The sequence below is a fragment of the Ruditapes philippinarum genome, unplaced genomic scaffold (genome assembly GCF_026571515.1).
Source record: "Ruditapes philippinarum isolate M1 unplaced genomic scaffold, ASM2657151v2 ctg4747_1_1_1_1, whole genome shotgun sequence".
In the NCBI taxonomy this organism is placed as follows: Eukaryota; Metazoa; Mollusca; class Bivalvia; order Venerida; family Veneridae; genus Ruditapes; species Ruditapes philippinarum.
The window spans coordinates 50,306-70,757 of NW_026867054.1; the positions used below are offsets into that span (position 1 = coordinate 50,306).

Below are 20,452 nucleotides of genomic sequence, written 5' to 3' on the forward strand. Positions count from 1 at the left end.
AAAGATACGTATAGTTGACACTCTGTGTGGAAAACAAGTGTTACATTACCCTGGTGTTTTGACGTTGTTTGATTATTCGGCGGCGGCAAAATATCTTGATATTACACATTACTTTATTCATTTAACATTAATAAGTTTAGTGAGAAAGGAACTGAAACGACAAAGGATGTCAGCAATCATTAACAAAAGACCACTGGAAATAAAAAACAAATATTTAAACGTTTGATCAGTTAAATACCAAGGAAATCGATTAAACGTGCACAACCTCTTATATGGTCAATGCATGGGTCATCTCTAAAAGATCACTAGTTACTTGTCAAAAATGGACTTATATGCCTTATATTTTTCTTCAGCATTGTATAGGCTATGTATGGATTTTAAAATAATATTATCAAACAAAGATATTTATTTATTGTTAGTTTTCTGGCATGTCAGTTAAACATGTATAAATAAGTATGTATGCTTGGCAATGTATAATGACAAACATTTTCTACAATGTACAATGCGATTGAAAGTTAAATAATCTGAAATAATTAATGGTATAATGCGTAATCTTCAATTTTCTACAACGTTTTTGGACCGTCGCATAAATTGCAGTTTTGTCTGGGATACAAACTATCATTACAGCAATTTGCAAACCCGCCGTGGCTGGTATTTGAACTTGTGATCCTCCGTAATTCTTTGATTGCCGTGATTACATTTAACTCAGTTTATTAAATATTGGATAGCTTACAAATGGAAGATTGGAAAAGTAATTTAAACATTCTGTAAGTGTTAGTTTGAAACGAGTAATTATATAACGCAGCTATGACATGTGGGGGTTATTATAAGTTTATATACCATTTGATTCAATTCTGGGAATACATTCTAGCCTTTTGTTAGGGATTTTAGTATTTCATTGACAAAAGAAGCGTGTATCTTATTTTTCTTTCTCTTTAAATGGCCTTATTATCTTTACATAAGGTTGTTGGTTGTTTACATTTCTCAATTTAATTATATTGCATTACGTCTTAATATGATTTAAAACTTTCTTTTTGAAATGTAATAATATACTTTAGGATTTTACTTTTTCAGGTTTAGATCGGAGCTTACAAGACATGCCAATGTATACTTGTATAATTCTTTAAGTGGGAAAGATACAAAGTTTGCAAGAAATGGCTTCACTTAACCCTATACAGTTAGAAAAGGAAAACAGTTACTGGGTAAAAGCTCAGTTAGCTGTGTTGTATACTAAAGAAGGACTTGAACCATTTGTGTGTAATGAAATTCAGCAATTTCAATTGAAATGCTTAGATGATATATGTTACAGCAATGGACTATTAAGTGGGACTTTGTGTTCAAGTTGCTGTACAGAAAATCTTGTAAAATGTCCAACAAATAAAATATGCAGTGTTGGACGTGGAAAATGCAGGTATCATCGAAATGCTGCAAAAAGGTTTAATCCTGCCGGCTGCCCTAACAAGATATGTCATAATTTCACAACTGAGATACAGAATGTACATAGGTACTCTGATCCATCGTACAAAAACACTGATGCTACCCAGTGGTGTGGTAATTTCTGGGAAGTGGCGAAATGCTTCATGCCTCCAGATGGGTATGCAGATAAAGCATCTGCAGCAGAAACAGACTTCAATGGTATAATCAGCATTATTCTCAATCACAAAGCCTTCCAGGGAAAAATAAAAGAAGACCTCAACAATAAGACAAATATGTTTGAAAGGGTAACACTATTTAGATACTATTTATGGAGACTTACGTTAGGTCCTTAGTTACCAAACACAACATTTATATATTTCAATGATCTAAAGCAAATATAACTATAAAATATGTTATTATACTGCTTCCTGAAAATAAAGAAAGTAATTACATTTGGGGAATGTCGGTCAGAGGGTTGGTAAGCGGTTAGAAAGAATTATAACCCATCGCATAATGTCTCTTGCATTTTAGGTGAGCTTTTGTGATCATATTTTGTCGACCTCTATCGTTAGTCAGTGCTTCCGTGCGTCCGTCGTCAACGTTTTCACAAACGACTACTTCTCATAAACCACTGGGCCATATTTGATGAATTTTCCTTTTTTGATGTTCCTAGCATCAAGTTCTTCTAAAATTGTTAAATGGTTTTTCTCTTTTGAACATCTGTGTGAAAAGGGCTAAAATAGATTTTTAAGATAAAATATTAAAAAATAATCTTCTCTGAAAGGGCAAGGCTGAGAGCTTAGATATTTCATGTGTAGCATAATCTAATACAACTCTACAAAAACTTGTTCAAATTATACCCACGGGTTCAAAATTGGCCTCGCGCAAAGTGGTCATTGATGTTCCTTATATGTATATAGTAAAGGCTTTTAAAACACTTCTATGAATTGACATAGGCAAGAGGTTAGTTTTTGGCTTGAAGCAATGTGTAATACTATTCTACCATGTTTTGTTTTCAAATTATAGTCCTGGGGGTCAAATTTGGCCCCGCCTCCATGGATTTTTGGCGTTAAGGGGTCAGAGGTCAATATCATCTTGACCTTATAGGTAATAACGCTTTCTGATCAATATCCCAACTCATGGGCCAGTAGACAATCCCTATTGATTTAAGGGTCAAAGGTCTATGTCATATTGACCTTGTATGTAAAGATAGTTTCTGACCAATAACACAACAAATCAAATTGAAATGGTTGATATTTTTTATTAAACTAAAAATCCTTTTGGTATACACATTTCAACTTATATAATATAGCAATTTGGCAGTCAGTAATGAGGCCTACATGATTCATAAAATTTATGCATATATTAATATGGAAAGATTTGAAATAACTTTGTCATAAAATTACTGCACACAACCTTTGCGTTCCCAATTACCTAGTGACTAGTGATAACCAGTAATTAACCTCTATTGATTTTTTGGTCTTCATCTCAAAAGTCAGTCATAATAACCTGATCACATGACTAATTTGCTGCCGATAGGGGGCATACATGTTTTACAAACATATCTTGTTTATATAATTTGACATTTTTTTCTTTTTATTTCTCATTTTTGACGTAAAGGCTTAACAAATTGAACTTTGAAATCAACTGACTTTCTTTAAATAATTTTATATCATTTGACCTACTTTTTTTTACGTACAGACTTTGAATTTGGACCAGGGGAGTAATTTCTGATACCGAATTTAAAATTGATACTGGGTCAGCTGACCTACTTTTGATACAATTTCATCTATTTTCTTGTTGTTGTTTTTTTTTTGACAAACAAATTTGAAATTTGGATCAGGTGTGTAATTACTGAGTTTGAATTGACTTGTGATCTGACCTGATTTTGATATTTTTATATTGTTTAATATATATACAATGTTCTATCATTTTTTGACCAAAAAAAACTTAAAAATCTTGTTATGACAAAATGCAATTTTAAAACGTCTACACCTTCCACACTTCCAACATAGATATTTTTTCCAAAATATTTTGGCAAAATATCACCTTTTATATAGTTAACAATAAAATGATGGATCATTACAGTTTTCAGTTAAGAGTATATTTTATAATTAGCTTTAAATGAATATTGTTATTAAATTTTGAACAGGCAAGAGACATTGGAAGAGATGTGCGACATTCTCCAAAACCTGAAGTAGAAGATTCAGATCTTAAGAAATACTTCCATTTATTAAGGCAACTTCTTTCTGATCCCGGGTATTTAGCTAAAGACACGCATGCACAGGATGCTAAAAATAAACTTACAGAGGTAAGTTTTGAGATACGCTAAATAATTCATCGATGAGTAGAACACAGTGTATTCTGTATGAGTGTTTCTACAAAATAGCTGGAAAGGAGATATACATAGGATGAACGTTTCGGTTTTCTAAAATAGTGTTTTTCGTGCGTGCGTTTTTCGTTTATCGTGCAACGTGCGTTTGATTAACGCTTTTAAAACGTGCATCGTTTACAAGCGTTTAACGTTTATCGGTTTTCGTTTATGCGTGCGTTTGTTATCCCCAGAAACGTTTAGCGTGTGTCTGCGTTCGTCTAAATTGTTAAGTACCATGTTATGCGTCTGTTACCATTGAGAAATTAAAAATATCTTAAAAAGATCGAAAGTTATTAACAAATTACATGATTATGATATTTTATTAAACGTTTAGAAACGTTTTAATTTTGCGTGCGTTTTAGCGTGCGTACATCGTTAAGCGTATTTCGTTTAGCGCATATCGTTTTGCGTGCGTCTGTGTATTCCGTTTGGTAAAGCGTGCGGGTAACTTTCGTTCGTATAGTGTGTAACGTGCGTGCGTATTTTCCATGGCGTGCGTAATCGTGTTAACTGAAACGCTCACCCTACTGTATCAAAGATGTTTTTCCATAAATGTATTTTGGAAGTACAATTTGTATTGTTTTTAAAGGTAACACTTCGTTGTGTTCTACAGCTTAACACACTTTAACCTTTCATACTTTTGATCAGAATACAATTTATTAGATTCAAGATTTTATTTCAAAAGGCAAAACTATTTTTACAAATTGTCCCTGGCCTAAAATGAAATTGTAAATCATTGATGACAAACATTCACACGTATTTGTTAAAAAAAATGACTGTTGATATTACATGTATTTGAAATGTAACCTTTGTAATTAACTGATATTAAAACTTCAGATTATATTAATTTTTATTGTACATTTTATGGTATTTATAATTACAGCTAGAAAATGGCACTCTAGTCATAAATGAACAATGTATGGAGAAAGTACGACGCGATTCAAAGCAAAGTAAGTGATATAATATTTTATCAAATGACACATTTGTTTTCCAATTTATTAGGTCTATTACGTATTTTTGTGTACATTGCATCTTATTTCACTGCTTTTAGGACATTGGATATTGCTGGCAACATTGTTCGGAATGAAAATATCTAAATTTAATAATAAAGCTAGTGAGTTTTGTTATGGCAGTCTATCCCTCGATCGTTGTCAGTCGTTGTCCGCAATTTCTTTACCAAAACGATTTGATGGCTTTTGACCATGCTATACAGGAATATATCTTAACTAGTTTTCTAGTTTAAAAGTTCTTTAAACAGTTCCCGTCTGGTGCATAAGAAGGTTACAGCAGTGACTTTGAAATTAATATCTTTAAAAAAATCGTCTTCTTAGAAACGAAAAAGACCATATCTTAGATTTAGGCATTTGCATTACCCAACAATTTTTATATTAATCATACCCATGAGGTGAAAACTAGCCCCGCTTCAGGAATTTATATAGTCTTGTATAGATAAACCATTTAATTTTTTATTGCAACTGACATGCAAAGAGCTTATATATTTAGCTAGTGGTCCTTTACAAGTGTTATGTGTAAAATGACCCACCGTTGGGAATGCTAGGTTTTTACATAAACTGGAATGGTAAATCTACTTCTCTGAAAGTACACACGATAATTACATGGTTAACTGTTGACAGAAATATGCCACCATAGCATTCTATAACAAGCTACACTTACATGCGTCTTTTTGCTGAACGAAACGAGTTCCTCAGTTATTTTATCAATGTGGCCATACCATACAGTACGCCCAGTTTTTACCCGATTCAGTTATGCTGTGTTTTTCTTATTAATATCTGTGCTGTTGCTCAACCGATTTTGACAAGGCGCAGAGTGTCTGTAATAATACATTTATACAATAAAAATTCTACAAACCCCTAAATGGTTTTTGAGAACATTCGAGTACAAATTTTTTTCTAAGCCGAGGCCGAGGGGTGCAGTACATAATCATTACAAGCGATTTCTAGTAAGTCGTTCGCATTTTTTACCGTTTCATAGAAAATGTATGCCAAATCTTATAGATTAATTGTGTCCAATGTATCTTGTGAATGCAGTGATGCTTAAGCCTCTTTTCATAAAGTTATGTTGAAATGGTACGGAACACACTGTTATTTTAAAGGTTTCGGTAAGGGCGAATTTTCTGTCATTTTGAAATAAATGACAAGGCTAATATATATATTTCTGTATTTAGTTAAAACTATTCATTGGTTTGGACCTGTAAGGTATACATAAACGTAGTTTGAAATACATATACATATTTAAGCATTAATAATCTGGTATCGATATTTGAATGTCGCATTTATCTATAAATACAGTGCTGTTTTAGTAATAGTTCATCAAGCTATAATAAAATGCTACGCATCACAGTGCTTTTAAAAGATATACGGAATACATACACTTTAGATAGGGATACGTAGCACATTCTAAATTGGAAACAATTAATAATGCTGTTTTTTCTGATTATAAAACGTATTGTCGAATACATGGATATCTGTTATGTGCAATTATTCTTCCTTTTAATTTATTTGTTCCAGTATATAAATAACTGTCTTAATCTTTCGGTTCATCGTGCATGTATAAATATAAAGAACAAACTGGTAGTTAGGAGTAAGTTTGAATGCATGTTCCTTGCAAAAGGTTGTTAAAATAATCAAATTTTGAGCTTACCAGAATCGGGTTAAAAATCTGCGTGTTTCGTACATATAAGGAAAATCAATGACCATCAAGGTCGGGATCAATTGTGACCCAAGGGCTTTTTTAAACAAACTTGGTAGACACTCAATTGAAGATGTTTCATAATGAATATCAAGGCTCTAGCTTTTTGTTTTTTTTTTAAATGGAGATATTTTTTTGCTATATACATAGAAGGAAAATCAATTACCCTGCCGGACAGGGCAATTTTTGACTCCATGGCTTTTAATTGAACAAATTTGGCAGCAACAAAACATTAAATATCTAACCTCTAGCTCTTTGATTTTTTTTGAAATATTGTCTTTTGTTTTACTATGTACATTTAAGAAAACCCCGAGGTGAGCCAATTTTAACTCCAGGGGCTTTTATTTGAACAAATTTGGTAGACACTCACTTGAAGATGTTTCATGCTTAATATCTAAGCTCTAGCTCTTTGGGTTCTTTAAATGAAATTTTTTTAAAGTTTTTAATATATACATATAAGGAAAATCAATGACCGCCTGGGTGGAGCCAATTTTGACCCTAAGGCTTTTTTTTAACAAACTTGGTAGACACTTACTAGAAGATGTTACATGATCAATGTCTAAGCTCTAGCTCTTTGAGTTTTTAAAGAAGATTGTTTAAAATTTTACTATATACATATAAGGAAAATCAATAACCCCTGGAGCGTGGCCAATTTTGACCCCATTGCTTTTATTTGAGCAAACTAAAAGATATTTCATGTCAAATATCTAAGCTCTAGCTCTTTGGGGTTTTACTAAAGGACATTTGTGTAAGTTTCTGTCTTTCGGTTGACATGGCAACAAGAGTTCTGCATGGAATTTAATTCTTTGAAAAAATTCAAAGGTGATCACCAAAGACGGACGACAGAGGGGCGCTGGACGAACAGCGATCTCAAAAGCTCACCTTGTCACTTAGTGACTGGTGAGCTAAAAAGAAAGCAGTTTATTCGTTTCTCCGTATGTTTGATACAATCCCGGATTCCGTTCGTTCCGGATCGCGATATTGTCCTGTACAACATACTGGATGAAAGAATTCCATAGTACAATAATATAAGGTCCCGTTGGTGGGAAAGCTAGCTGCATATTTTCAGAGCAAAAATGTTAAAAAATATGAACATTTTGAAGTGTCACTTCGATTTTTTATATAATGTTTTTGAAGAGGTTTTTTGAAATATTAGTAAGACGGTAGTTTTAAATCGAAGAAATTTTATCTCATTTATGTCCCCATCTATCTTTTTTCCTTTTTCTTTCTTTTCAGATTGAATCTTTTTTTATAGCAATATGAATACTTAACAAATGTTTAGAGAGACAAAAATACAACAATTTTAAGTGTATTTAAATAACCACATCTTAATGTTTTCAAGCAGTAATATATTTTTAATTATAAAAAATTAAAGCTTAAATAAAGTATAAACCATTCATTACCAGGCGTTTAACCCATTAGCTGAATAAGAAGTCTTGCTTACTGTGCTATATAGTAAAAAAGATAATATCTCTTAATGTTCAATGTTTTTTCTACTTTTACCTCAGGGACTGTGGTTGTATCATTAGAACTGACGAAATTTCTGTTTATAACGAGGCCATTGTATCATAAATACGTGTTTTAAATGTTTCAAATGATGATGAACTGTTGATAATTATAATATTGATGTTGTTGTTCTGATGATGAGTATGATGATGAACTGGTGAGGATAATTTTTTCATGATGTATTAACGATGATAATGGTGATGATGACAATGATACTTGTGTTGTTGTGATTGTTGTTTTTGTTGTTGTTGTTGTTGTTGTTGATGATGATGATGATTATCATTATTATTATATTTACCATGTATTGGTGATGATTATTTGTATAGATGATTTCCAAGGGCTTTTGATAATCCAATAACTGATTGATGTTCGTAGAGCCCCGTGCTTTTCTCGTCGTGTTTAACCTGTTGAAACATTCCTTTGTGAAAACATAAACAGTGTTATGGAGAGGATAGAAATAGGAAACAAAATTTGGTTATATAGATCTTTTTCTTAAAACCACAAATTGGGACCCTCCCAATTTCAACTCAATTTGCCAGGATTCTTTGGTGAAAGGCTTCCAAAGTTGTTCAAGGAGGCTGATTCGATGCAGAAATCTGGTTGTCATGACTACCAAAAGGAGAAACTTAAACCAAAGCTTAAGCACAAGAACCACAATGCCTAGAGCATAGTCATTTTGCTCTTAGCATTTTCTTGTAGACGTCTACCAAACTAAAGCCCTTGGTTGAAAATTGGCCTTTTTCTCGGGGTTATTTGTGATTTTATGTAATTGTGCATATAGAATTTCTTTTAGTCTTCTTTTTCTTCAAAACTTCAAGGGCGAGTGCTTATATATTTGTTTAAAATATAGCCTTTGGGTCTTGATTGGTCCAGCCTCGGGGTTATAAGTTTTCACAATACATAGTCAAACTGTCTTATGTGACCCTCCAGGGACTTTCATAGAATAAACCGTTTAAATATGTCCTTAAAAATAAAACCAGGGGCAGACTTGGGGCGTTTTTTATTCTATTTAGGACTGCGTTCACAATTCCTGGTCTTTCTATCAATTAAACTGTATTTTTAAGGCACTTAAGAAAACCAGTTAATATTATTTACTTTTGATGTCTTTAACTTGCAATATAATATATATGTCATAAAGCTGTAAGTTTAAACGTAAAAGTTGTCCTTCTGAGATCAAAATGGCAGTTATATCATTTCTAAAAAAGTAATAGAAGTGTTTAAAATCTATTTCCATATTGTCATATTAATTTAAAATATAAACTGGGTATGTTTAGACCTACGGCTGTAAAACGAAGCAATCTTTAACAAGATCAGTACAATCCTACGCTTAATAATTTTGAATAAACTAACATTAAATAAGGTTTGATTTGCATAAAAGGTTAAATGTGTATATGTTGATACCATACAGTATTATCTGTGAAAAAATCTTCTGAAAACTTTAATAACCTAACGGCTGTTTTTTTTTAAATGCAAACGCAATTATCGTTGTAGGATCTTGTCTCACAAAACCACAAAACATTAAAGGCGAACCAGAAGGTATAATTATAACTTAGACAAAGACATTTCTTTCAGATGTTACACAAACTGAGAATGCATAATTCTTTTGTTAGCTCCTCTTGTAAAAATATATGAATACATTTGAAACTTTTTTCATATGGGAGAGAGATATTGTGCTTCTAGAAGTCATAAAGTTTTATATTTTGTCTTTTTTAAATTTGCAAGAAATCAATGTAATTAATTTTTTGTTGAATTCAAACTAAATCTTAACATTTAATCTTGGAACACTTTAATGTCATTCTGTCCTTTGTTTATGCTCGATATCAGAGTAGTTTGAATAACATACATGACTATAGGGCATCATAAATTTTTTATTATGTTTTGGTTTTATTAAGAAACAACTTGGCTTGCCTCTTCAAAGATAAGTATTGTGGACACTCTGTGTGGAAAACAAGTGTTAAATCATCTGGAAATTGTGACGTGATTTAATTATTCGGGGTGGCAAAATATAATGATATTACTGTAACACATTGTCTTATTCATCTAACATAAATATGTTAAAGGAAAATTGAACTGAAACGAAAAGGATGTCAGCAATCATTAACAAAAGATCACTGGCATTAAAAAATATTGAAACATTTGATCAGTTAAATAAACGTACACAATCTATTATAATAATACGGTACTACGATATAAATCAAGGCATATGTAATCCCTAAATGTATCAAAATTGTGCTTATATGCCTTAAACTTTTCTTCTGCATTGTAGAGGCTAAGTTAACATGGATAGATTTTAAAACAATATTATTGACTAAAGATATGTTTGTATGTTTGGCAATATATAATGACAAATATGTCCTACCATGTACAAAGCCATTGGAAATTAAAGAATCTGAAAGGATTAGTGACATAGTATATCATTGTTATGTACACGTGTAATCATCATACATGAATATATTTCAAAGTTATGTTTACATGCGATGGTAAGAAATATTGAATATCTTGATTATTACCTAGTATTTATCTGTATGTTCTAGATAACACAGTACTCAAAACAAATCATATTAGTTATCATCTCCATTATAGAGCATAAAAATGTTTTATTTAAACTTTTATTGGCTTTAAACATGAGTATAATGTGGTGCAAAAATATTTATCATTTGAGTGCTTTCTTAATTCTGATTAAGAAGTATATCTATATCATAATTAAAAGCTCTAGTAAATAGAAAAAGTAGCGAGATTTAACCTTTACAAAATAAATCTTGCGCGCCAATAGTTGTCATTTAAACTGGTCATATGTTTTAAATTGATAAGATTTCACTAAATAACAAGTTAAATGTTAATACTGCACATCAAAGACGCCGCCAAATGATATGAACAGTAACAGGTACTGTACAAAATCAGCCTTGATAATTGTTCTTTATTGATTATTGAATATCCGAAGCACAAATAAATTTTGCCCATTGTTTATTTAGTTACATATTTTTGTGAAAAAGTAAAACCTAATATATAAATTCACAAAGTAATGACATGTCTGAAAGTTTGAAAAAAAAAAACAATGTTTGTCTGTTGCCAAAAAGATTGAAAGGTGACTTGAGTCAAAATAAATTGAATAAATCGCGTTTAAAATACCAAAATCCACCTAGCCTTTAGTGTCAAGAAATGCCATCTAACAAAGGCATAATGTAATGTTTGTACACTGAACTTAAAATCTTCAAATCGATCCATTTTGAATTTTAAATTGTAAATTTGTTTAAAGCTCGTTGACATGTTAAACATCAGAAAAGCTTTTTTTTCCAGAAAATCTGAAGACAGTGTAATTTTGTACAAACGAAAAAGAATAAACAAAAGCAAAGACTAAAATTTCTCCATTGCCGAATGGGCAAATGCATATCTACTAGCCGCCGCTAGTTACTTACTTAATGTCTTAATGTAATTCAATTGACCCTGCTGGTACGCCTCCAGGCTATTGAAGTTGTTTACAATACTATAGCTGAAGTTTATTTACAATACTATGGCTGATGTTTAGGCTGCTTATTAAATTAATCAGGCACGTTAACAATTATACATAATTTGTATCCCTAAATTGCCATTTTTTAAATAAATAATAATTATAATAATAATTTTTTTTTGGGGGGGAGGGGGTTAAAATTAACTAATCTATAAATAAAAAGGCCCAAGGATTTATTACAAGGTCCTTTGTGCAGCCATATCAGTCCTAAGCAGGCCTGCAACTCATTAAAACATAATTTCCATAACCAAAATTACAAAATAATACATGTTTTATCACCTTACATACATAAATATGTTATACTAGCAATATCAAGATCCTCAGTACTTTTTAAATGCACATAATACCTCACTAGCAGTCCTTTGTGTTACCATTTTACTCACCGAATATAGAAATATACTTGTTAGTATCTCTACCATGGCATTTCTTTTAAAATGTTTTTTTTTTTTTTTTGGGGGGGGGGGGATTGAAATTTACTAATCTATCAAAATTAAGGCCCTAGGAGATATTTTAAGGTCCCTTGTGTCTCCTTAGCAGTCCTTTGTGTCTCCTTAGCAGTGTTTGGTGGGACCCTTCTTGGAGCTGTGATAATTTGTATTTGTGAACATATTATTGCGCAATAGGGTAAACTACGTGTTGTAAGATCAAGACCGCGTAGGTCATGTTTTTTTCTTATTTAATTGTTCAACATTATTGAAGCTATGATTGCTTTTTATGTTGTTCGTTTTGTTTTAATATGTTTTGCACTTATTAATGTGAAGTCAATGCTCCTTTTAAATTATATGGTTTGAGAATTTATATTAAATACACATTACAAGTACCAAGAGGAGGAAATTATACATGTATATTATATAAAATTGATAAGGTTTTATATAGAATTGATAATATCATGTGATAGTGGGTACATTCGAATAATACGGGTTTGTTATATAAAGTCTATTATTCATTCATTCATTATTTTTCATAAATGTCCTATTCCTGCTTGTGTTGCCTATTTTATCATATAGTCTTTAAATAAATGAACGTTAAGTTTCATAGAAAAACTCAAACATCGGGACAATATACCACATTACTCTTTGTAATCGATTCTCACGAGTCCTTTACCATACAAGTTATATTTCCGCAGCAGTTGTTTTTCTCCTTTGGTTGTCTTTTTTAACTCGCATCGAACTTGTCATATAACGGGTTTCCAGAAGAGAGACCTCGAGTGTCACTTTTTAGAAGTGGGCATCTTGAATTACCAGAGAGTACAGCCTCAATGATAACAAAGTATTGATGACTCTTTTTCTTTCTGCATCAATTTTACAAGTAGTAGTTATAATATGAAACGAGTTAGTTACGAGGATATAACACTAGCTTGAGCGACATCGAGGGATGTTTCTGCATACAAAATACATACCGAGATGCCGCCACAACCGGGGTTATACCGTTTCATATATCATAACTATTTATCGCAATTTCATTTTTTTGTAATAAAAATCAGCAAAAAATAAAAAAACAAACAAACAAAGAAAAAAACAAAACAAAAAACAAAAACAACATGTGCACTTCTCTCTTGTGCCGTTTCACATGTTAACTCCCAGATGCTTCCGACAGCTACCTAACTATGGTGGCAAATTTGGAACGCTTTTGTGCGTCGTGTTAGCGTATTAAATATTCGTTTTGTCGTCATGTCGCTTACTATGTACGCCAAATAGCACGTTGTCTTGTGGCGAGTTGTCGCGATGTCATTTTGTCGCTCGGTTCAAATGAAAGGATTTGATTTTTATATGCCCGAAAGAGTTTAGGGCATGTTATACCCCTGGCGTCTGTCCGTCCGTCCGTTAGCAATTTGATTTCCGGAGCATAACGTAGGATGATTGTCCATATTGAGTAGAAGACCCCTATTGATTTTGGGGTCACAAGGTCAAAGGTCAAGGTCACTATTACCCTTAAACTGAAAATGGTTACCGGAGCATAACTTAAGTTCCATTTGGCCTATAGTATTCAAACTTCATAGAATGATTGTCCATATTGTCTAGAAGACCCCATTGATTTTTGGGTTACAAGGTCAAAGGTCAAGGTCACTATTAACTTAATATAAGCCGTTTTGAAAAAAAATCGTATTTCAACGTCTATAATAATACATTTATAGACGTTGAAATATTTTTTTTTCAAAACGGCTTATACGACGTATTAAGTTTTTTTGATATATATGATCAGTACATGTGCTGGGATTGACAAATATGCATTTTATTTGGATTTTAATGGCGTTTTGAGCTCCACACTCCAAGTGTCTGTGATATTGGTAGCCAATAATAGAGACAGATGCGAAAAAACAACTCAACTGTTATATATTAGTTGAGTTTTTGTCCTGAATGAACCAATAAAAAGACTGCACTGTTATATATCAATACAGTTTTCAAAGCCTGTACTATTAATAGTTTAATGAGCCAGTGCACAGTTTCTTAGGTGCATTTTAAATTTAATAATGACCGTGGCTACCAAAGTTGATTTTTTTTAAAAAAGTGTATACAGTAGAAAAAATATCAAGTGAGATCCTCAGAGAATACAGCAAAAATGTATTCTTAAGACCTTTTGTGTGAATTTAGTTATATATTTCGTACAAATTATTTAAAAGTTGTGTCCGTCTGCTATTTGAGTTGAAAAAAGGCAGACGAATACAATTTGTATCAATTTCAATATTTTTGTATGTCCAATTTATTTTAATGTAAAGTAACGTTAAGGGATAGTTAAAGAACAAACTTTTTTTATATTTTGTTTCAAAACGATTTGTTTTGCTAGTGAGGCTAAGTGTTTTTTTTAATATACCTGTATTAAAATATATATGTACACACAGACACCATTAGAACTAATTAAATCATATCAATGTTTGTTTTTATTTCAACACATGAATGAATAATAATAAAATGTCAATTATTTCTATTTCAGAACTGAAGTATGAACTAATAACATGGTACAACACCAAACATAGTACAGTTCATCTTTCACCACTCACAGATGCTTTCCCTACCCCTCTTGCCGGGTTCTACATTATGCCAGAAGTTGACATACAGACAAATCTTCCAGATGGAAGGAAAGAAACAACTAGGGTCAAGTCGTTAGGGGACCTGCTTACATCGGGTAGGAATGTTCCACTGGAAATATATTTATCAGCAGTCGCTGGACTTGGGAAAACAGCATTTTCAAAATATCTCGCTATAACATGGTGTCAAGCTCATAAAAATGATGAAATGTATAACCTTTTTAAAGATGAAGAATTAGAGGCTGTATCTGGCTTCGAGTTTTTATTTTTAATTATATTGAGAGATTCCGCTAAAGTCTGCGATGTCGACAACATGATTGAACAACAAGTCATACAATATCTTCCATGCTCATCTTCAATGCCGGAAGTGTTTTTGAAGGATCTATTAAAGGATATTTTACGTGATGAACAATGCCTTGTTATATTAGATGGACTTGATGAATGGACTCATCCTGATAACAATTGTACAAAACTTCCTAAAAGTGTTCCTCATCGATATGCACGTGATAAATGTGTAATCTTAACAACGACCAGGCCATGGAAGCTTGGAGTCTCAAACTTAGAGATAAGTCAAATTCATAAAACAATAGAGCTAGTTAAACTAAATGAAGACAAAACAAGGGAGTTTAATCTAAACGCAATGAAAATATTGAAACGAAACAATGAAGATTGAAAATCTTGATCAATGATGTGTGTAGATTTGAAGAGGAAATTAGTAACCATGACCTTGAAGATATGGAATCCACCCCTCTTCTTTTTACTCTATCTTATATGTTTATGGGTTTGAAAAAATTCCAATAGGAAATTCAGAAGTTAATGTATATACAAGCATTATTCAGCTCCTTCTATCTAGAACACAGAAAAAAATACATGGAAAGTTTCATTCATCATCTGAAACATCCCCTGGTAATGTCCCCCTGCATGTTTCAGAACACATAAACATTTCTGTAGCTACTACACGTTTCTGCTTACCATTGGGAAACTAGCTTTTCATACATTGTTCAGAAAGAAAAATGAGCACACATTAGTTTTTGATAAAAATGATGCAGAAAATTATCTTAACCAAGAAGATTTGAAATCAAGTTGTCTGTCAGGAATATTATCAGAAAGTAGAGTAACAACATTATTAAATGAAAGTTATAAAATCTCATTTTCACATAAATCAGTGCAAGAATACTTTTCAGCAATATATATAAGTTTCCAAAATAAAAGTGAAGTTCAGAAAATCATCTTTGAAAAGTGTAACTGTTTACAAAATATTATAGAAATGTCAACAGTGTTTGTCTTTATTAGTAACATGAATCCTAAATTAATGTCTACAATATCAAGTGATTTGATGCCTATGATAAACAATGATGACAAAACAAGCAAATACAGAACTATGACATATTATGATCCCTTGTTCATTAAGCCATTACAAGGCATACAAGACATGTACATTTTTTGTGCTAATGAAGGAAAGGGAAACAACGACCTCAAATTGTGTTTACAAGATTTCTTCATTTATAAAAAGTGTCAAAAAGAAAACTACTTCAATAAATTAAAATATTTGTGTCAGCAAAATAAAGAAAACATAAAATCAATAACTATAGAAAATAAAGGTATTGATAGTCAACAAGAAATTATCAATTTGTTTACACTCTCTGACCTTCCACATATAGAGAAACTATACTATGAAGGTGAAATTGTAGAAGAGGAAATAATGAGCTTGTTATTGAAGCCTTTAAAATGTTTAACAGTGATGTCAAGTGAATGGGAAAATCATAAATTTGTAGAAAAATCTTGCCGGCTGTCTGCAGAGATAAATGGACGACTGGTAAAATTGCAACACCTGGAGTGTTTAAATATACACTATTTTATTATGAGCCACGAGGTAATGGAGGCATTGTTCAATTTCCTCACTAGAACAAAATTAATGAAAGAAATATCATTGGACAGTTTAAACTGTAGTGATCATGGTAATTCATGTAGGGGATTCAACCTTGACCTGTCTCAACATTCACAACTAAGATGTATAAGATTGAACTATACACCTGTGTCACAATTAAACATGGATGTATCGTTGTTAGAAAAATGTGGTGTAGGTGAATTATTCAAACCTGGTGTTGTGTCATCTTATCTCAATCAACTACCAGCAGCCAGTAAACTACACACATTTTATTGTAGTTATCTAGAATCTTCCAGTGACATAGACACAATGTTACAATCATTAAAATTGTGTCATCATGTGAAACACGTTGGGTTGTGTGAAATCAATTTAGGTGAAAGATCATTAACACTGACACCTGAAATGATCAATATTGAACGTGTTCACTTGTATCATATGACAATGTCTTGTTCAGTGTTATATGATCTCATTACTGTTATTAACAAACTACCACATACAGTAACAGTACAGATTGCAGGTTGTGATATAAAACCAAAAACAGAATTTGAAAAATTTAAAACATTTATAAATGACTCAGACAATTTTGTAGTCACCTATGATGACCCCTTGTTTGGAGTGTACATGTTTGCGTTTAAAAAAAGTACTGAGTAACCTTCATGACAGGTGAAATAGACGCCATTTTTATTATATCAATATTCTCAGGTGATTGTTTTATAGTGAGGATATGAATGAAATTAATAAACACCTACCTGAAAAAATAGAAAACTTGATTGTCATTTGAAATTTGAAAGTTGAGGGCAGAAAAAGGAAAATTTTCCCAAAAAAAAGTGATGGGGTGAATTTTTATTTCGTTGGAAAGTTAAAAGGTTCCCGTAGTATTTACTCTTATTTTACAGCATTTTAAATTTTTTTTTTAGGGGAAACAAGAAAATTTTTTATTTTTATCTATTTTAAAAAAAAGACACAAAAATTCCCGGGATAAAAGGGCCATTTTTTTAAAAAAAGGGGCCTGCCTTTTAAACCCTACCCTTTTTTTTCCATTATTACGCCGGTCTACTCGGTTTGGGCGGGTTTGGACGGGGGCGTTTTTTGAAAGGGAAAAGTTTCTCTTTGGTATTTTTCCAAAAAAGGGGCCCTTTCGTGAGGGCCCCGGGGGGTAGGGGGTTAAATGAAAAGATTTTCCGATTTCTTTTTCGGGTTGGGCGCTTGGGAGGAGTTTTGGGGGAAATGGTATGCAAGCAAAAAAATTTTTTTCCCAAAAACAGTAATAACTTGGGCCCTTTTATTTAAAGAGTGACACCCCCCTTTTTAAAAAAGACAAATTTTTCCTTTTTTCAATGGTTTTTAAAAGTAAAACATTTAAAACGAGTTTCGAACTTAGTGAAGTTTAATTTTTTTCTTCTTTTATTTTAGTGACAATAATTTGTACATTTTTAAATACTCAACCTTTTACCCGTAAACCCCAAACAAAGAAGTTATTTTAAAATTGTTTCCCCATAAAAGTTATTTTCTTTTTAAAACTATATCAGCACAGTTTATATGTTTTTGCCCCCATTTTTTTGGGTCGACTGTTCTTTAAGAAAAAAGCCCGGAAAAAAATTTTAAATTTCGGGGTGCTTGGGTTTTCGTGTAGGAACTAGTAAAGGTATCAATAGGAAAATTGTAATGCTTGCTTATTATGACAAGGCAAGGGCCTAGTCTCAATATTTCGACTGCAAGACCTACCAATTTCATAATCTCATATTTTATAGATGTCTGTTTTTACCATCGTCTATATAATAAAAGCCCTAAAGCGCACAATTTGTTGGGCTTGGCAAGGGACATCTATATTTTTGGAGTAATGCCCCTTTTTACTCAGAAGTTTTGTCAAAGGTGGTTATTTAACAGACAAACTCTAAAACACATACTTCATTTGGTTCTCTTGTATTTTAACCCCATCCCCAAGAAAGTTCGACTGTAAGATTATGAAGTAAAAGCTAATAAAGGTTAGTAACGGTTTCTGCCTCACAGGCTTAAATCCTAGCTTACTCCCGCACATAGCGAGCTTGACGTATTAATTAGTTAGGGCTGTTTTGTCGCTAAACATTCTACTATATTCACCAAGCAGAAGAAATTTATATTTTTTTTTCCAAAAGATTGATGGGGACATTTCTACTTTTCATCTCCAGTTCACGTTTTCACCTTTACGACTGTCGTCTGTCGTCCGTCCACATTTGTTCATTAACACTCTAGTGGTCACATTTCTGTCTCAGTCATCATAATGCTTGTCTAGGTAATTGCTCAGATGAGTTCAAATATGGGTCATCTCGGATGAAAAAATAGGTCACAGGAGCCAAAAAGATAAAAATCTTGTTAATACTTTTGTGCCTACTGTTTTGATCATAATATGCTGGAAATTTGTCTGAAAGCTTGTTTTGATAATTTAGAGGTCAAATTCGAATATGGGTCGCCTAGGGTCAAAACGCCCAACTTTGGAAAAACCTTGTTAACACTCTAGTGGCTCAATTGTCATCAAACTTGGTCAGGATGCTAGTGTAAGTAATTGCTCAAATGAGCTCGATGGGTCAGGTGAGCGATCTAGTGCCATCTTGGCCCTAATGTTGAAATACCGCTGTCGTTATATTTATTTCGTTGTACATGTATAAATTATTCTTAACTAAGGCCCTTTATGGCCAACTTATTAAAGTCACAGATTTCAAATTACGGCCCTCGCCCCTGAGTGTTTGAATCTTTTGTCTGGGGCTAAGGATAATCTTTCATGTAAAGAAGATATGCTAACAGCTTAGGGTAACTCCTTAAAAAGAAATTTGAATCTGCATTCTGTACCTGTAAATGATTAACATTTCATGTGTTTTTTTTCACGATGCCTGACATCAGTAAGGCTAGATTTATTTCCGGTTAAATTTACTTTCGAATGAATAATTCAATTCAAAACACCCGAATAGCAAAATTTAAAATGTTGCAGGCTCCGTTTGATTTCGCCTATTAATGGACTATATTTCTTTTTAACATTACTACATAAGTTAATAAAAATAATATATCCCGTCACATATAATCACGATTGTTTTGCATACATTTAATATGAAAAGTTGACAACTTTTAACTGTTATTCTACTCGTAGTGCTAAATGTAAAATTACATGGTTGTTGCTATTGTTGTTTATTTCAAAAAGCATTAATTGAAATAATAATTGCCGTAAATCAGTAGCAAATAAAAAACATATCACAATTTGTGTGTTTCGGGCAATGATTCAATGTGTGACACGCAACAGTGTTCCCAATTGACATCACATGTGGCGCCTTAATTTCTGACCTCTTAATTTGTTCGACAATGTCCGTTCGAAAAGCCATTTAAAGCCCCTTATGAAAATACAATTATTGATGCCGCATATGTCAGTTCTGGTGTCAGAAATTCTTTAAACATCAGTAAGATATTTCATTGTAAATCACAAAGTTAAAAATAATGCTCTATAGTTACGATGTAATAATGATACATTGATGTGAAGTTAACGATGCTACTTCAAAGCAACTTGATAGTAAAGCATGTCTTTTTTTCTTTATTTCAGAGGATCCCTTACTGTACAATGTCTGTATACCAATGTATTCATGTTTTGTGAAAGCATAGCAAACAGACCGCTTATGTCAAATTCCCACTGGATTCGCTTTAACGAAGCATACTTTCTTTGGATAGATTCGTTTGTGTAATTAACATTTTAGCATGATTTTAATTATTATAATCAGATGATGGCCAATTTAACACAGTTGTGATAATAAGACAATCGTGTAGATGCCAAACAATACAACTTGATGCATTCGTTGGATGACACATCTTGATCTGCAACAAAAAATAATAAAAAGTAATGAAAGTACATGTGTGGTGTGTGGTCGGAAGTTTTGATTTCGATTTAAAATCATAATTGTCACATGTTAACGTAAATGAAAGCTGAATACAAGTTTTTGTCATAATCATTTCTGTAAAATTTTTACTCCGACATACAGTAGAATATTGTAAATGTTTTATCATAAA

The 20,452-nt window shown here is 32.2% G+C and overlaps 1 protein-coding gene across 1 annotated transcript; it reads left to right on the forward strand.

Moving 5' to 3' along the window:
• Positions 1-1,078: 1,078 nt before the first annotated feature.
• Positions 1,079-15,211, forward strand: LOC132734660 (uncharacterized). The gene is made up of 4 exons (XM_060721448.1): positions 1,079-1,721; positions 3,569-3,727; positions 4,674-4,740; positions 14,445-15,211. Exons 1-4 carry the CDS (start codon positions 1,155-1,157, stop codon positions 15,209-15,211), a joined length of 1,560 nt encoding a protein of 519 aa, XP_060577431.1. The 5' UTR covers positions 1,079-1,154.
• The last annotated feature ends 5,241 nt before the right edge of the window (positions 15,212-20,452 follow it).